The 20,019-nt window shown below is 35.7% G+C and overlaps 1 protein-coding gene across 1 annotated transcript in view; it reads right to left on the minus strand.

The window, feature by feature from the left end:
* The window catches only part of relt (RELT TNF receptor), a 29,370-nt gene that overhangs the window by 5,441 nt on the left and 3,910 nt on the right, over window positions 1-20,019 (minus strand). Inside the window, exons 2-8 of the mRNA XM_058752217.1 lie at window positions 10,763-10,837; window positions 9,604-9,696; window positions 8,798-8,982; window positions 8,605-8,657; window positions 7,343-7,591; window positions 2,226-2,306; window positions 2,055-2,133 (exon numbers count right to left, since the gene is read on the minus strand). Coding sequence (XP_058608200.1) covers window positions 2,055-2,133; window positions 2,226-2,306; window positions 7,343-7,591; window positions 8,605-8,657; window positions 8,798-8,982; window positions 9,604-9,696; window positions 10,763-10,804 — 782 coding nt within the window. The 5' untranslated portion in view covers window positions 10,805-10,837. The remainder of the gene's footprint in view (window positions 1-2,054; window positions 2,134-2,225; window positions 2,307-7,342; window positions 7,592-8,604; window positions 8,658-8,797; window positions 8,983-9,603; window positions 9,697-10,762; window positions 10,838-20,019) is intronic.

A 20,019-nucleotide genomic window follows, 5' to 3' on the forward strand; every position in this document is an offset into this window, starting at 1 on the left:
CACATACTGTAGCAACACCCTAAACTACACAGAAAACCTTAGAAACCACATAGCAACACCCTAAACTACTCACAACACCTTAGCAACCAGACAGCAACACCCTAAACTACACAGAAAACCTTAGAAACCACATAGCAACACTCTAAACTACTCAGAACACCTTAGCAACCAGATAACAATGCTCTGCCATCAGCACTACAAAAATCCAGTGTTTAATTTATGCTTTGGCATACCAATGAAGCTTGATTCTTGGCATACCGAAACAGGCATGTGCAGATAGTTCTTAAAATAAGTCTTGAATATTTTCAGGTCTTCTCTTAACACACTGAGGGCACATAAACCACAATCCATTCATGGCGTCCTGACTTCCCCCCGCCCCCTCCCATAATTCCACTGTGATGATGTCAGCGTCCCTGAGCTCGTGGCAGCTGTATAACGCAGCGCTCTCCGCCTGCAGAAAAGGGCCTGGAGTTAAATGATCTCTTGAACTGAGCTGTTATTTCAGCAGGCAGGCACCGATGATGGCTGAACACCGGATCTCCGGATCTGTGCCAGTAAATTTCCCAGAGGTCACTGTACAACTGTGATGTCAAAGAGATGAAGCATGCTCTGTCTCTGACTGTTATGATGTGTTTGACATTATAAAATGCATAATTATGACTCTGAAATCTGATTGGATGCATGGGAAAACAGTCAATAAGTATACACATAAAATGCACAATAATGACCAAAACAAAAGAGAAATTAGAAAGCTCCCTCTGTGCTTTTTAAGGGACCTTGACCTCACTGTGGTGATGCAGCAGTTGGAAAATGAACAAGCACTTCCTTCTTGATGATTTATAGGCTTGTCAGCGCTGCTAACCAGGTGCAAACTCATTAACACAGATACGATCTCTCCCTCAGTTCTTCAAACACTACATTGATTTTTCATTAAGGAGTTTACAAGAATGAGCTGCATCTTTATCTCAGCTAACGGAAAACTGCTTTCTGTTTCACAACAGGGAATTCCTCTCAGAGCTCAATTCATGTCATTAGGCTGGAGATGAGTCACGCAACGATTCAAGCATGCACTGTGACCATCTTCAATCATACACTAACATTCAAAAGATTTTTAATGTTTTTGAAAGAAGTCTCTTCTGCTCACTAAGGCTGCATTTATTTGATCAAAAATACAGTAAAAACTTTAATATTATGAAATATTATTACAATTTAAACATACTGATTAAAAAAAAAAAAAGTATAGCCTGAATGCACTGTAAGTCGCTTTGGATAAAAGCGTCTGCTAAATGCATAAATGTAAAATGTAAAGTATTCAGTCTTATGTGTAAAATGTACATTTCACATTTTAAAACTTGCAATTATCTCATAAGGCAACATTAAACCTGTAATATAAATTACACACTTTGCTAGTCACTTATTATTATTATTCATAATGGGAATATTGAAGATAGCATTCGAGCAAATAAGATAGATTGACAAGCATTAACAAAGTCACTCTCTACCTGGTCGGGGAATGTGAGTATAAATTGGCTTTGTAACTTTCTTAAGGACTGCAACATACATGGTTTAAATGGAATTGTAAGAACTTGCCAAGACTTTTACTCACAACAAAAGATTAGTTGTGACTCACATGTCTTGCCATCAGTAGTTTATCTAGGATGCCTAAAGCTTATTCTTCTTCAGACCTCCCTGTGGTGACACATACTCTATATGGAATATTTCTCACAAAGACACTAGGAACTAAACCACAACGGTTCTTTATGTTTCAGTTACAGTTTCAGTTTCACAGATAGACACAGACTGACTCATTTATGATGCTGTGTTGACATAATGACCTGCACTGTGTGTCACTAATGTGCAAGGAAAAAACATCTTAAAAATCCCACCGTTTTAAGGACAAAAATATATTGTGCAATAAAAAAAAATACAAAATATAGTTGCATGGCCATTAAGAAATATTTATGGACAATGCATTTTCTCAGTTCAAAGATAATTTTGGACTCTGTGTGCCACTTTTCAAAAGTGATTTTGAGTAGGTTTGTGTGTTTAATTACTTGATGGATGAGCTCTTGTTGAGGGCCATCTGTTTATTCTCATATTCCTGCAGAAGTTCTTCCAGAGCAGCCGCGTTTTCTGCAACACACAAACACATGGAGATGCAATGAGACTCTGATCTGACAGTGTGATGTGAGGGTGAGTTAAATGTGTCGAGAAATATCACACACCTTTCTTCTCTGTGATGAGCCGCACCAGAATGCTGATGGTGTCTTCATTGGGGTCATCAACAATGTAGGGACAAGGGTTTCCTGAGGAGAAAAGCAAAACAGTTCATGTCTGTACACTTTTTGCTATATTTTATATTTTAAAGTTTTTATATTTTATTTGCTCGTATATAATTAACAAATTACATTTTTTAAAATCTAGTTCAAACAAGATTTTTAAAAAAGTTTTTATTCAAATAAGCATACACTTCAATTTAGTACAACAAATAATGTATAAAGATTTTACAAATTAAATGTCTTTTTTCCTCACACTTCAAAACAGTTTATTATTGTTAACTAAAGCTAAAACTATTAAAATCATTTTCTGTAATTTAAATAAAGCTGAAATAAGATAATATTATATAAATATTAGATGAAAAACCTAAATGATAATTTAAAATATTCCAACTAACTTAAATAATTTAATACATAACAATACAAAAGTAAATAGATAGGTAAATAGAAATATGTAAATAAAAATGAATAAAAATTACAATTTGCACATAACAAAATCACTTAAAATTAAATTGTAAAAATAAAAGTGAAAATACAAAACTGAAAGCTAATTAAACATTTTTTAAATGCTATAATAGTATTTCAATAATTCTAAAACAGCACTGCTTCACATTATTGACAATTTGAGGGAAAATGAGCTTAAAGTACCTAATAATAAGCTTCACCTTCATTATGCAAATGATATGGGTGACACATACATGTTTTCGACCGGTTTTGTGAGCTTCACAGTGAACAAATATTATTTTGAAGCTCCAGCAGTATTTAAAACTTCTCTGTGGGTGTGTGTTTGCATTGTCATGATGTCATCCCCATCATTAAGTGCTATTTTTAAAAGAGTTTAACAGCACAGGGAAGCCGCTGCACTCCGTCCTCATTAACCTCATCCAGAGAGTTAAAAACACGCCATAAAAAATGTACCATTAATCACCACAGGCAGACGGAATCAGAACACACCAAAAACGTCGCCACGCCACTGCTAAACTCTCACAGTCTCTATTGTGACGCATTTGTGAATCTATAGCATACAGAAGGCTCAGTGTGCAGTTATCAGTGTCTCTATGGCAACTATATCCCAGAGTTCCAGAACGAGGCAGCTGGGGACGTACTGTAGAGAACAGCTCACTCAGCACTCTGCTATATTCACCCAGAATGAACGTCAGCACTGCAGCGCCACTTCATTATTCTCATCAACCAAAGACAGTCTGTTAGAATCATAGACATGCATCTGCTGAAGTGCATGGACACTTAAAATGTCAAAATACCAATGCAAATATTATTTATTGTAAAGAAAGCAAAACATTTGACAAAAAGAAGTTTGTAAGTCTCGAATGATGCAACAGTAGATCTAGTATTGAAAACTTTTGTGACTGTTTGTTTGTGGTTAGAGGATAATGCTGATTTGTGGTTTCTCTCTTTCTCTAGAGTCTAGGACACCTGTGTGAACGACTTCATACATCCACTAAAAACACCTGCTGCTTAAACATGATCATAAACTGGCTAGAAAATTCACTTTATTTTTATTTGCAAAAAGTTTGGATCTTGGATTTTCTGGTGTTCTTGAATGAAGTCTCTTCTGCTCACCAATTAAGGCTGTATTTATTTGATTAAAAACTAAAAACAGTAAAATATTATTACAATTTTAAATATCTGTTTTCTATTTGAATATATTGTAAAATGTATGTTATTCCTGTGATGCAAAGCTGAAATTTCAGCATCATTACTCCAGTCTTCAATGTCACATGATCCTTCAGAAATCATTCTAATATGCTGATTTGCTGCTCAAGAAACATCTATTATTATTATTATGTTGAAAACAGTTGTGCAGCTTCATATTTTTGTGAAAACCATCATACATTTTACTTAATATGTGGTTCAAAAGAACTGCATTTATTTGAAATAGAAATATTTTGTAACATTATAAATGTATTTTATGTCACTTTTGATATTTTTATGTTATATACTGTACAAATTCTGACCATTACATACCTTGTGAAGTTTATAGCCTACTAATCTAAATCATGTTTTTATTTCTAAAACATTATTTTGCTGCTATAAAATAACCAAAACAATTTTTTTATACTTTCTAGCTTTGGATGAGCGAGCGTATAGCGAGCTTATTCTATGTCTGTTTGTCTATCTACAATAAAATTACCTGCTAAACTTGATGCAATGTATTACAGAATAATCTAATTTCAAACTTGCTGCGAGCCATAAAAAGGCTCTTTTTAGCTCTGTCATTATTGTACTGGTACACCTATTATGCTTGAACTTTCTCTGCAGCGACAGGAGGCTGCTGTGAAATGCATCTTTGACACCTTTATGGTTTTATCTCAGAATAGCAGGTGTGGCCAATGGCAAAAATACGATACAAACATCACACTGATGCAATACCTGAATCATCTACTATTGCATACTGCACCAGACTTCTCCTCCAAAATACATCTGAAAATCGAAAATGCTCGGACATCTATGCGGGTTCATCTCACAGCTGAAATGGCTATATATCAGATTACTGTTAGATTCTGAAGCATTGAAATGCTGGTCAAGGTAGAAGTGCTCTTGAGTGCTTGAAAGCAAAGTGCTTATGTAATGGTTCCAGCTCCAAAAAAGACATTTAATTTAGCACTGCACCATCAGAAATCGACAGGGAACACTGACGTAACAACAGTGAATGGAGTGCTGCATTCTGACTGCAAAAGTCGTTACTTCGTTAAAATGATTTCGACCCCATTACACCCCAGAGACTCATCATCCTCTTTCATCTGGATGCTGTCACCTGCTCTACACCGTCCTGGATCCAACCCAGACTTATACAACACAAGCTTTCAGACTCCACTCGAGCCAAGACGTTCATTATTAAATACCTAATGGCTATCTTGTGATGTTTTCAATACGCTTTGTTCCCGAGACTTCTTACATAAACGGTGCACAACAGTGCACCCAATAGGCTATTTTCTTCTTCTATGTATGTAGGAACACTTAAAATAGAGGTTTCGCCTGGCAGTCTTGCAGTTTTTAGTAGTTTAAGTGTGTCTAGGTCGATGTGAATCTGATGTAGTTCACACTGACTATGTTAGAACTAGTCAACAGTACGTGGATAGTAGTCAGAGAACATCTACAAGCACAGAACCGACTGAATTATTGATCTACAGAAATGAGATACAGTGGGAGTGTTGTGCTGCTCTAAGATAGATGAGGAAAGGAGAGAACGCTTTAGCAATCACATAGCAGAGCCCTGACGACTTTGTAGCACTGCACACGCAAAAACAAAAAATCAGAAACATAAAAATCACATTTCAAATCACAAAATTTAAATTGGCTGAAAATTTACTCGCCATCGGGACATCCAAGAGTTTGTTTCTTCATCAGATTTGGAGAAATGTAGCGTCCATCACTTGCTCAGCATTGGATCCTCTGCAGTGAATGGGTGCCGTCAGAATGAGAGACCAAACAGCTGATAAAAGCATCACAATAATCCACACCACTCCAGTCCATCAATTAACATCTTGTGAAGCCAGAAGCTGCATGTTTTTAAAAAACAAATCCATTAAAACGTTTAAAATTTAATCTGTCGCTTCTGGCCAAAATATGAGTCCATAATCCATAATAACACTTCCTCTAGTGAAAAAGTCCATCTTCTGCTGTCCTCCCACATCAAAACCCACTCACATTTTTGTATAGAAATGTTTTGGCTTGTAAACGGTGCTTGATCTGTGCATATTCCTCTCCTGATTCAGAACAGATGACTTTTTCACTGGAAAAAGCATTATTATGGACAGAGGACTTAAAAACACCTTAATGATGGCTTTGTTTCTTACAAAGATGCAACTTTCCACTTGACAAGATGTTAATCGATGGACTGGAGTGGTGTGGATTACTTGTGGATTATTGTGATGTTTTTATCATCTGTTTGGACTCTCATTTTGACGGCACCCATTCACTGCAGAGGATCCATTGGTGAGCAAGTGATAAAATGCTACATTTCTCCAAATCTGATGAAGAAACTCATCTACATCTTGGATGGCCTGAGGGTGAGGACATTTTCAGCAAATTTTAATTTTTAGGCGAACTACTCCTGTTACCATCATGAATAGCCTCTTGTGGCTTACATGATTAACTTCCTTTTCTACTCTTTTTCTATTGAACACAAAAAATTATGCTGCCTGACATCTTGAACAAAACCCCAAATCCAGTTCTGCTGCTCTTGCTTATTCAGCTGCAAAACATGCTGTAATTAAGATGTCATTTACTCGTACCCGCTTTACAGGCAGAACTTGAACCATCGTATGCTAGCGCTACTATAGATGAAACACTGAGCTCATCACAACAGCTACGGCTCCACCCACTGATTCACATGCACACAAAGGAGAAGAAAACACTTTGTTCTTTTTGTGTAGAGATCATTTATTTAGTTTCACTCTTAGGAAGGGTTTTAGTCTAACAATTGGGCCACTGGGTTCATATTAGAAATCAAACTTAGGTGAAGTGAGTATTAACAGACAACAAATGAACTGTATGGAGCCATTTGCATCATTAATACGGATGTATGCTTGACTTTTTTGTTTGCTTGATTTGATTATAGAGTTTTTTTAAAAGGTTCATATCAAATGTGAGATAAAAGATTTCTGCTCACCAAGGCTGCATTTATTTGATCAAAAATACAATAAAATCTGTAATATTGTGAAATATTATTACAATTCAAATTAGCTGTTTTCTATTTAAGTGTAGTTTAAAAAATATTTTATTCTTGTGATACAAAGCTGAATTTTCAGCATCATTACTCCAGTCTTCAGTCTTCAGTCACATGATCCTTCAGAAATCATTCTAATATGCTGATTTGCTGCTCAAGAAACATTATTATTATTATCAATGTTGAAAACCGTTGTGTTGCTTTATATTTTTGTGAAAACTATGAAGCACTTTTATTTTCAGGATTTCAGGAAAGATTAAAGGAACATTATTTGAAACAGAAATCTATTAAGCTAACATTATAAATGTCTACTTTTGATCAGTTTATTGAACCCTTGCTGAATATAAGTATTCATTTCTGTGATTGTGTACCATACCTTCTTTCTGTGGAGTGGCGGCTTCTGCGTCCACCCCGTCTTTCTCCGGGTTGCAGCGGTAGCCCTTCTTCTTGAGCAGGTTGCAGATGAGAATTCCCAGCAGGCCCATCACACAGAAGATGGGCACCAGTGCAAACACGGCGTACTCCGTGCTCTTCTCCTCTGAACCCTGAACGCTGGTGGCGTTTGCCACTCCAGACCTGTTGGGGGTGCCCTTAGAAACGTTACGTCTCCGCCGGCTGTATGGCTCTGTAGATATACACAAGACATAATTACTAATAAAACAAATGATTGCAATTCTAAATGGCTCAAAAGGGGTAATTAAATGTAACAAAACATGTAAAAATGAATCATTATACAACATTTTATCAAACTTTGATAATTGCCTTAATCTTTTAAACAGTTGAGAAGACAGTGCTCGAACTACAATTTGTAACAATCACCTGTCAAGTTTTTGAATCCATGTATCAGCATATGAGAGAGGATCGTAAGGTAATAATTATTTATTTCGATATTTTTAATGTGCTAATATTCCAAACAACAGCCAGATTAAATTTTTGATGGATAACATGCATAAGGGGTAATGTTTGATTTTTGGGAAATTGTGCTGAAGTCATTCAAAATGTTTTTCAGTAGATCATTATAATAATTTTATGGAATTAAGTTCATTTTGTGGCATAAGTAAAAAACATGTTACTCAGAGATTCATATGTTTGGCTTGTCAAAAATGTTACATTCATTTCATTTAATTTCATTTTTTTTTTTTTTTACCAGTAAAGGAGCTGTTTTTGATGTGCAAAGTTGTTTTTATTGTCTCTAATAACAAAAATCTTTTATATAAAACCCATGAAAATGCAGATCCTGTTGTAAATAGATCACTTTTTAATATGGTTGTTCTATTGTAATGTTTTATAGAATGTAGGCTGTTTAATAACTTCGTTACAGTAATGAGAATCTAATAAGATTTACTATTAAGAATAATTTTGAATATTTAAAAAATAATAACAAAAAATTTAATTCTGACTGTTGGATGGGTCACATTTGAAGTTATTGTGAGAAAGCCAATATTTTGGAATACATTTCTACCATATTATCCTGCAGAAGAACTGTTTATTCTTATGTTAATACTATTAAATGTCAATATTTATTACTTTTTTGTTTGTGAAGAGTAAACTGAACAGATAGGTGTGGCCTTCAATTTCCAGGTTTGCTGTGTAACATTCACACAACTAAACTAAACAAATAAAATGCTAAACACTTACTCCTGATGCAGGCGTGGAGGGTGGAGGACTTCCATTTAGCAGCAGGGTGAAACCTGAAAAATATGTCAGTTCATAAATATGCTTTCCATTTCATTCTGTTTTGGAAAGTTTGTGAGACTAGGAAAACACATCTGCTCTGATACCAAAGTGATGCAATGATGAAGACGATGACTAAATATTTTTGGTTCTTTACCCGGGAAGGCATCCTCCACACACGGCGTCAGAGTGCGAGGTCGGTGCGGTCGACATCCAGCGGTTCAGTGCCCTGCAGGAGAGATGTGGGTGGCACGGTTCAGTGTCATTGGTACCAGAGAAGGTGCCTGCTGGGCAAGTCCGGCACAATCCGGTCTCACCGGGACCCTCAACTTCCTCACAAGCCTTAAAGAAACAAATACACACCACTAAGATGACATAACTACAAATTGTGTGAAAGAACAAACTGTTACGTCTCTCACAGCATGGTATCAATTTCTGCACTGAAATGTGTTTTAGATAAGATCAACAGGTGAATCTATATAAATATATTACTAAAAATAAGAATACAAATGACAAAAAGTAACAGTATCAGTCTAATAAGCTTTACTCTTAAGAATAATGGTTTAAAAATAAATATAAAAAATTAAATATAAAATGTACATTAAAGCAACGACAATGGAAATGTAATGGAAATAATGAAGAAAAAAAAAATTCTTAATGGGCCTAAAAATTGATTTATTTCTCTTTATATAAAATTAAAAGTATATAAAAGTGTTTTTTAAATTTTTTTTTAGTGAAATGTTTTCTGGACATGTTTTCATGAGATATACTCCCAAAACGTTTTAGGTTTGGCTTGTTCAGATGATACAAACCCCATCGAAATCTTGAATGTGCATAAATACAATCATATGATACACTGATACATTTATTGTGTTTTTCTGATATATACCTAAACTGGAGTGAATTCTCTGGACAGAGATCATACTGTTTTGTGAAGTGTGTTTTGGTGGTGTTATCACTCACCGTGGTGGGCTCCTGTCCGGCTGGACAGAGCGGACACACACACCCATCCTCCCACCGACACTGCGCCGATAACGTCCCCCATAACTCCAGCAGCTACAGACACACAAACGACACCAGCCAGTGTTAAAATCACACAAACACACCTGCCTGTGAAAATCAAACTGATGCATACATATTAGGATAATACAGTGGGTAAAACACAGGATAGTAACGTGTAATTTAGGGTATATCTATATATATATATATATATATATATATATATAAAAAAACAATACCTTATATATATATCCAAAACAGAAATTTGAACATTGGATAAAGCCAGATCCAATATTCATTTTTCATTTTCATTACATATTTTTGGATGTTTTATTTGGATATTCCTTTTTATCATGTAATAAATCAGAAAATATTGTCAACTGCCAGTAAAAAGAAAAAAAAATGTACTAAGTTTTTTTATGAACTTTTTTAATCAGTCAAAATGATATATGAACAAACCCTTCTGTAAAAAAAAATAAATCAGAATATAGATATACTGTAATTTTTTTTGTTAAGTTGTTAATAAAACAGATTGAGTGTTTTACAAAAAATACTTTTTAAGTTTTCTACTTAAAAATGTCATATGTAATTCATTGTGTTACTTGCTGTTTGTAATTGTGACATTTATGAGTGAAATTTGTTTCTACACCAAACTGTTTTCAGTGTAGTAATAAAACTGTAAAATCCAGTGTATGTAGGTGCTGTTAGGGATTTCTGGCTCATTGCATGAGCAAAAAAATCATTCTGAGACTTTAAAATTTGTATTTGAATCGAAATCTACAGATGCAAATAGATAAAGTGTAATAAAATATCTATTTTGGATGTTTCTTGCCACTAGCCTGAAAGTAGAAAGTAGCAAAATAGCCCAATATTTCAAAATTGTCCAGTGTATGCCTTGCCTAATTGTGGTATAATGTAGTACAGAATGAGATGTTTCTTCATTGACTACATTGCAGGTTCTCAGTGAAGTGAAGGAAGGAACATTCAGAGAAGTGTGAGAAGAGACACAGTGTTCTGAGAGAAACCTCACTGTAATATCCCTCATTAATTACTGATGACTTCAGCATACCGCAGTAATCACAGGTACACACACACACACTCTAATGAAGAGTCTGAAACTTACGATCAGACAGACAGGAGCTGAGCCGTAAAGGTGGTTCTTCATCTTCTTCAAAATATTCTTCTATACTCATGTAATCTGAAAAAGACACAGCAGGAACTCAATGACACATGCAGAAAATATAACATCATCAGCGTCAGCAGAAACCACCGAAACCTCACCATGCCAGAGACAGGTAAACAGCACTTAGACTCTCCTCTGATGGACACAGAGGGTTTGTACTGTATGTGTACAGAGGTGATCTATAAGCTAAAGCGTGACATAAATAGTCAGCTGAACTAAAGCAGGCCTGTGGTTTGGGGCAGAACTGCTTTTCTTGGCCTATTTTTAGACCACATATGCCCAGTCAGGCCAGAAACCACTTACTGGATCTACTGGAGCAAAAGACAGAAATGGTTCTCTGATGAGAAAATAGTGGAGTATATCCTCACTGTTGAACTATTGCTCTCATACAAACATCAAGATCTACACCAGACCATGAGATGCCAGCTGTGCTTCTCAGACCCTCTTCTCAAACACATGAGATTCACTGGAGATCAGGCTTTAGCTGGAGTTTCTTGCTTCTCAGATTTTGTGTCAAAGAAAACGGTAAACTAACATGTCCCATCTAATTTAATAAGAGTTTAAAAAGAGATCTCGTCAAGTTCTCAAAATGTACTTCAGTGTGCAAATTAAAAATCACAGAGTTGATATGAACCAAATGATCTGAACCGCTCTCCACATTCATTTTACACTGAAGAAAGAAAAAATAAGATTTTTTGAAGCTGTAAATAAAACAAAGATTGCTGGAGTATGTTTTACGAGAATTTTACTAAGCTTTGAATGAGCAATTTTTACTCATTTTATTAGTTTATTCACATCTAGTTTTGAAGACATCATAAGAACTACTTAATGAACATTACATAAAATCTTAAAGTTAAGCAATAAATAAATAAACAATCAAAAAAACAAACAAATAAATAAACGGTAAGAAAAAAAAAAAGGAAAGGGTACTGGTAATTTGTATACTGGTAATTTCTTTTTACCCTAAAACATAATGCAATCCAATGCATAATTAAAAATACGGGTAAAAAACCTGTGAAGAATAAATACGGAAAATTACTTAGTATTATTATTTTTACGGACTCTTCTTACAGTGTAAAAGACAAGACAAAATTCTGTAAGGTAAGTCATTTTTTCTACTAATTTGTTAGTTTGTTCTATTTGTTAGACATTTGTTTTCTTCTAACAAAAAAAAACAAAAACAAAACTATACTAAATCTCTATATAATATTAACTTATTTAAACAATGCTATATAACACTTTGCACAGCAGATAAAAGATAAATAATGCTTTGATCTCGTCGTCATGACAACAGAACGCACACAGGTGCGCCACACTTACCCCAGTGTGGTGCTGTGCTCTGTTGCCCTGGTAACAGCTGAGGATGCTCTGCTCACTATGACGACGCCTGCTCACTGTCCCACTGTACCTGTCTGCATAACGCTGTCATTCCTTATACTGCCACTCAAAACCACGGCTCCGCCCACCACCCGAGAGAGGCCCCTCCTCCTTTACCACAATCCTCCAATCACATGAGTTCACTGATGATTTACACTGTGGTGGAGAGGTTTTTACATTCCAAGTAAATGTTTTCTAAACCCAAGTGAAGAATATAAAACATGAATGAATAAAAACACAATAGCTGAGCTGAGACCGCACGTGTCCGTCTGCAAGACATTCTGGCCCACGCTGGTCTGTGCTGCCACTGATTTTAGCACATGACCACAGCAAAAGTTCAATACCTACACTACACGTCTAACCTAACGGTGAAAGCGATTATGCAAAGGAAGCACATGTTCCCGGATCATCCTTGTTTGGTCTGGCATGACATTTCTATCAACCAATCAGATTTTAGAGACAGAAAAATAAATACAGTTTCTTATCAACCAATAAATTCCCTCCATTTCTTTTGCATTTTATATAAGACTACTTATTTTAATGAATTTATCATTAATTTATTTAAATTATTTAAAAAATATAAATATATATTCATATTATTTATGAGTTTGACTTAAAAAATAAGAATAACTGTAATGCTGTAATGAAAATAATTAAGAGTAAAATATTTTAAAATACTTTAAATACCTTACGGATCATTTGTAAAGAAAATATGCTTGATTTTCAAGAAAATTATAATTTTTTTTTTAAATGCAAAAAATGTCTTCATGGGCCCAAAAATGTATTTTATTTATATATATTGAACTTTCTCTGTTTTTAACTCGTATTCTTCCATATGCAATACATAAAATGTTTTGTTTTTTTTCCTTTAGATTTTTGGGTAAACTGTCACCTGAACATTTTTTCGTGACATTCACTCACAGAACGTTTTACTGTAGGTTTGGCTTGTTCAGATGATAATGATCCCACAATAATTTTAGCCAATTGAGATTCTAGAGATAACGATAAAACGATACAGTCTGTAAACCAGTTGTTTTCCATTAATTAAGACTTGGAAAATATTAATTCAGTGTTGGATCAAAGCATTTTCATGCATGGATGTTAAAGTCATTTGGAATCTGGAGTCACGTTATATTGGTTGGGAAAACAACCTGCAACATTCCCACTAAATATAACTAGTCTCACCCATATCCGGTGGGGAACAGCTTAAATCAAGACTAGTTAAACTTCTGAGTGTTTCAGAATGCAAAGATACAAACAAATGAGTTTACAATTTTGGCAGCGATCACCCCTTCGCCCTTCTTGACAAATGACAGGGTATTTTGGGAGAAATGTTCAAAGAATGAACGAACGCCCACCTCCTCCTCCTTCGCCCCGGCCGCCCACCCACAAACCACCACACAGAAATGGCTCGTCCTTCGCATTTCAAGATCAGCTGCCAGTCAGACGTGCCCCATGCCTGCTTAAATTTAGCTCTTTCATTAAAAAGCAATAAAGTCGCAACGAACAGTAATTACAGTTCTTGCAGCTCTATCTCCGTACTGTCCAATTTCCGTGGCTTTGGGAGCGCATGAAACACAGCATAAAGTAAATAAAACAACAACAAACATAAAACAATCACCTAGAATTATCCATTTTAGGATCTGTCATGTTACAGATTGGCAACGATGAAGGGGTTGCCCTGGACTGACTTTTGGGAGCGCCATGTTTTGCAGCTCGCGTCCTGCCAGCACGTCGCTCCAGGATCCACACTCGAGTTCTAGACCGGACTCAAGCCATAATACGAGACAAAGCAAGAGTCCCGGTCCAAGAGTACAGCTCTGTTCTACAGCCAAACCTTCAGACGAGAAACCACAGTCTAGCCATCTTTTTAAGCTTTCAGAAGTATTGATTAGCTACAACCAAATAAACAGACACATGCATCAAATGCAATTCACAATATATCATTTTTGCTGACTAATACAAGCTAACCCACAACAGGATCACAACATCTAAGATCACCCAAATCGGTAATGATGCTGCTGATTAATCACACTTCGAGACAAAAATGGGAGGTTTGTTTGACTTGTCTCAGCTGAGCTTGCTGATATACAATAAAACAAGATGATAGTACTTGATGGTTATATTTGCTTCTATGTTCCAAACAGGGAACATTCTCCAAATTTTGGTTAACGTAACATTCTGGCAAGGCTCTATTAAAGTTATGTACAAACATTAATGTAACATTTGTTCAAAGTCATCTGGTCTTTAATGATGTTCTTAAGACATTAGGACAATAACATTATTTATACATCGTTCATGGAAGGTTTTTTTCCTAAAACATTTGAGATGTTCATTCAGAACGTTCAGAGAGCATTCAAAAGAAACATTCCCATAATATTTGAATTTGAATTAAAATCAGTGAAAAAATGCAGCAAAATTATGAAACATTTTTAGAATTATAATAAATGTTTTTTATTTGAATAAATTTGAAAATGTATTTTATTCCTGTAATCAAAGCAGAATTTTCAGCATCATTACTTCAGTGTCACACGATCCTTCAGAAATCATTCTAATACGCTGATTTGCTGCTCAAGAAACATTTCTTATTATCAATGTTGAAAACAGCTGTGCTGCTTCATATTTTTCGTACAATGTTCTTAAATGATGAATAGAAAGCTCGAAAGAACAGCATTTTTAATTTTTTTTCATTGTAACAAAATATTTGTCACACTAAATTCTTTACTGTTACTTTTGATCAATTTAATGCATCCTTGCTAAATAAAAGTATTAGAAAGAATGAAAGCATTAAAAAAAAACACATTGAGCTTATTAAAGAACACAAGCCATGTGAAATGGTCATGTAACTCCTGTCAGCAAGTTTGGCGCTGACATGTGCCATACGACCACGTGCCACTTCCTGTTCTCGCTCTGAATGCTCAACACCACCATCTTTCTTCAAATCCCCACCAGCCTGATGTTGCTGACAAATATAGCCTAGGATTTTAATAGCCAGACACTTTCCATTTTCCCTCACTTTTACTCCCTCTGTTTCTCTGTTCCTTCAAATGAACTGACCACCGTTTGATTTCAGCTGCTAACAGCATGTTTTGTAGTATGTCCTGCATGTTTCAAGATACGTGCCAACCACGTGCTGTGGTCGGTGACCACCACAAAACCTCTGTCACCAGGGGTGAAGAATGTTATGCAACAATTACACTGAATACAAACCTCATCAGACAATGAGATGAAAAGGGAGTTTCTGCTCATAAAGCTGAATTGGGCTTCATTTTATGTTGCTTATGAACAAAATGAGCATCCAGAGCTATGATATACTGAGAAGGGAAAAGCAACATTGATGTTAGGCTGGGACTATCTGTTAGTCAGATCAATGGCAGACAAAAAAATGTGTTTTGGAAACCTGTGTGAAAACAGTCATTATTTTTGTCATTTGGTAATGCTAGTGCTACAAAAAAATCAGGCTCTTCAGCTTCAATGGTGCAAAAATATGAAATGCATCATATATCTGCCCTATATCAGTGGTTTATATATATATATATATATATATATATATATATATATGGGTTCTGAAAAATATTTCAACCTGCTTACATTTTTTTTTTTTAATTTGGAAAATACACATCATTGGGTGGAACTGTCTTTTGAAACCCAATAGGAATGACTTCACATTTGCTAATAGCTTTTTAATCAGAGTTAAAGAAACTGCAGTGGTAAATGAAATGTTTTGTTGCTTGTTTGGAAGTGTCTCATGTTCCTGTTTTGGACCATTTGCTGTTAAAAGACGAGGTCACTGATACACAAACATGATTATGGGCCATGTGCATCATTCTACTGTGGTCTCTGCTAAGAAAAACAGAGGAAAACCAATTATTCTCTGAGATGAAACATCTGCCTGTTCAAAATAAGGCCCTTGATGTCATGCCTAAATAACAGTTGCCAACCACCATTCTGGACAAATACCTACAAAATGGCTATTATCTCCTCCTATGCACACGAGATTTGACTATTCATAACCACTGTAGATAGCATAACGATAGCTCTTTTCGCCATTAAATACATGATTGTCTCATAAGTATTAGACTGTGTCTATATTTAGGTTTGTTTGTTGTTTACTCAGTGTTGGAAGAGCTATTTTGACACAAGACGGACAATTTTGATTGTTGACTTCAACCAGTGAAGCTACCCTTACAAAATACACTGAAGCTATTTAAGGGGACAAAATCTTTTTATATGTTTAATGTTTGAAATAAATAAGCACATAAAACTATATGTTGGCATTGGCAATATAATGCAATTAATGCAAAATACAGCACAGGGACTTAAGTAGTGTCAGTACTTCTACTGAGTACAATGCATATACTTCTGCTGCTGTTTGTATCTTTCCATTAAGTGTTTATTTATGATAGTAAACACAAGCTGGCAGTAACCATGTCAATGCTGAGAATGTAAACCGACACGGTAAGAAAGAACACCACCTGTAAGGGAACAGACTCAATGTTTGCTTGCAGGCTATCACAGCATTCAGCAAACATTTCACTATCTATAGAAAAAGAAAAAGAAATCATTTCTTACAGAAGGAAATGTAAAAAGTGAAACAAGGAAGAAGTAAATCATAAGATGCATGAATTGGGAAAAGCAGGAATCTGTGTTACAACCCTATAACATCGCTGAGATCATTCTGGCAATTTAATATTAATGAAATCCATATGTTAAGTGATTCCACATTGCCAACAACTGAGATTCTCACAGCATGATCTGCAAATAAGAGAGAAATGGTGTCATAGTAAAAATGCAAACAGCCAAACCCTTGCGAAAAAGAAATGTGCTTAATTGCGTTCACATCTCAAAGTATATTTAAAAAAAAACTGTATTTGTAGATAATATAATATTATGTTTTAATATAATACAATACAATATGAATCATGTTTTAATATTTTGCTGTGCTTTAAAGTACACTATTTTAAACTGTTGACTTATTAAAGTGCTTATTAAATGTAATTTGTGGTATTTTTTATTTTCTACTTTTAAAAAAATCATGTTTAACTTTTCTTTTCATTGTAATTATTTTCTAAATTTACAAGCAATTTCTGAGTGAAAATCGTCAAAGTAAATCCTATGCCAATTTTTTTTTCAGTGTGTTGCAAAGACAATATGAAATTACATGTCTAGATGCATTCACTTCAACTAATTAAATATACTTTTTATTTTATTTAAATGCAAAAAACATGCAACTAAGTGTCCGAAAACATTACATTTATATTATTATATTAAGTTTTATGAACCACATTTTTTTTTTTCCAAGTATATTGCTTTTTCGTAAAAGTATTCATTGCTACTTCTTTTTCACAATGGAATGCCAGTTGGAAAACAAGAAAACAAGGAAGAGATCTGGAGGGAGACAAGCTCATTTCAACAGGTTGCCAGGAAAACCCTTCCTTGATGTGGAACAATCCCAGTTCCCAGGGGGGGAATTCCACCTTCAGTTCTGTTATAGCAGGAATGTTAAATGCACCCATATGCCAGCATCAAAAACCGGTTTGAGAGACTTCTGATGAAATATATTTGCATATTATAATTTGTATTCGTTAACAAAAGCAGCACATTTGCTAACTTGTCCAAGAAAGCCAAATGTCTAAAGAATAAGAGAGGTCACAACCTTTTCCTTCAGATGAATTTTTCACCCAAATCCACTGGCCGTGTCTTGATCTCTGAACCCGTAATTATCCTCCACTACAGAATGTCATATTACCCACGCTGCCCCGTGCTAATTAATGGATGCCGGCCTTTGCGGAGGGTGCAGGCCTGGGTCATGTGGCCCTGCATATGATGGGGAGGGAACTTCCTGTCACATGTCCATCTATGCCCTCTAATAACACCCTGAACGGGCACCAAAAGTGGCCCCGGCACCAAGTGCTATATCATCACATCCTGAATAGCAACATTTTCCCTTTGTGTTGGTCTTTGTGGTCACAGCTAGTGTAAAAACTAACATTCCTGTAGCTCAACATGGTGCTAGGGATGCCAAGATCCTGAGTTTAGTTCCTAGCGAACACACAGTAAAATACACACTTTAAGCATGACTCACGTTGGTCTTCAATGTACTAGTGATTCTGATTCAGGAAAGAATTGTTCTTTTGAGCCAAATTATTTTGATAAATTAGTTGAACTGTTTCACAAACAACCCACTGACACACTGAACCAAGAATGTTTTATTCACAAACCAGACTGAATCAGTTCTCAGGTCAAAACCTCACTGACTCATTGTACCAAGAATGATTCTTTCACAAACCAAACTGAATCGCTCATAGCAGTTCTTGAATCAACAGCCCACTGACTCATTGAACCAAGAATAATTCTTACATAAACCAAAGTGAATAGCTCAGAGTGGTTCTCAAATGAACAACCCACTGGGTCCTTCAACCAAGAATAATTCATTCAAAAATCAGACCGAATTGTTCAGAGCAGCTCTTGAATCAACAACCTACCGACCATGATTTTTTTCACACATCAGAATGAATTGGTCAGAGCAAAAATCAACAAAAAGAATCAAAAACCCACTGACTCACTGAACCAAGAATGGCTCGATTCATTCAATAACAGAACTGCATCAGTCACAATGCACTCATTGGTCACTCAGGGGTTCTTGGGTGAACAATTAGGCCTAAAGATGCAAAAGCAAGACACTTCAAAACTTTTTCAGACTTTTTTTAGTACTGTTAAATGAAAATTATTCTTAGATTCTGAATAACTTACCATGTATTTTATGAGCTAAATATAGCCACAACAAACTGAACAACACATGAAATGACCAGAAACACTCTTACTGATAAAAATTTAACTGGGGGGAAAATCATATTGGCATGTTTAGGTGCGTGTAAAAGCAATAAAAGAATCACTGAATAATTTTTTTAACTAATGTCTTGAACTTCATATCAAAAGAGTTCCAATTAGAAGAGTTAGAATATCTCTTGTGCATAATATGAAGATTTTTCTCACGATGCACCTTCAATGTTCAGTCACACAACTCAATGTATCACAGTAGTGGAGTCAGCAGAAGCCACAGGTTCACAGAGTAAATCCCTGCTGATCTGAGGTCAGAACTGTCCGTATGCCAGCAGCGCCCAAACCACACAGAGGTCAACACGGACGCGGCAGCCAACGCAGGTAGATGTCTGCACGCGAGGGAGGGAAAAGTATACAGTAGATTTGGTTGTTTCTGGTGAAACGGTCCACCAAGACAAATAATAAAGCTTTAATTAAACCATTGATTCCTGCATCCAGCCGTGGCGGGTTTGGAATCTGCCCAGACGTTTGCTTCATAATTTCAGAGGAGCGTGCCCAATGTCAGAGCACAAAGACTCCTGCCAACCAAACTCCCACTTCAAAACTCGCTCCAGTACGGGTCAAGCAAAGAGCACGGGTAATTACAGATAACAGACCTAGCAAGACCTCTCGGGCTTCCGGGCAGAGTTGGTTCTTGTTTGGATAGCAGAGTCACAGAATTAGGATGATCAAATGAAGTCTATCAAAACAAAATTATGCAAGCATGTGAAAAATGCACAGACAGCTATGCGAACACATGAACATAAGTCTTGTTCATATGGAAACATTCTGCCACAGTCTGGCACTTGTGAAGATGAATTTGTCTGAACAGACTGCTGAATTCTCCAGTGGGACTCAAATTCTCTTTGATAATTAATCATGATAGTTTAGAGCAGGGATGGGCAGCTTCGGTCCTGGAGGGCCGGTGTCCTGCGGAGTTTAGCTCCAACCCTAATCAAACATACCTGAAGAAGCTAATCAATGTCTTTAAGATCACT

The sequence above is a fragment of the Onychostoma macrolepis genome, chromosome 18 (assembly GCF_012432095.1).
Source record: "Onychostoma macrolepis isolate SWU-2019 chromosome 18, ASM1243209v1, whole genome shotgun sequence".
NCBI lineage: Eukaryota > Metazoa > Chordata > Actinopteri > Cypriniformes > Cyprinidae > Onychostoma > Onychostoma macrolepis.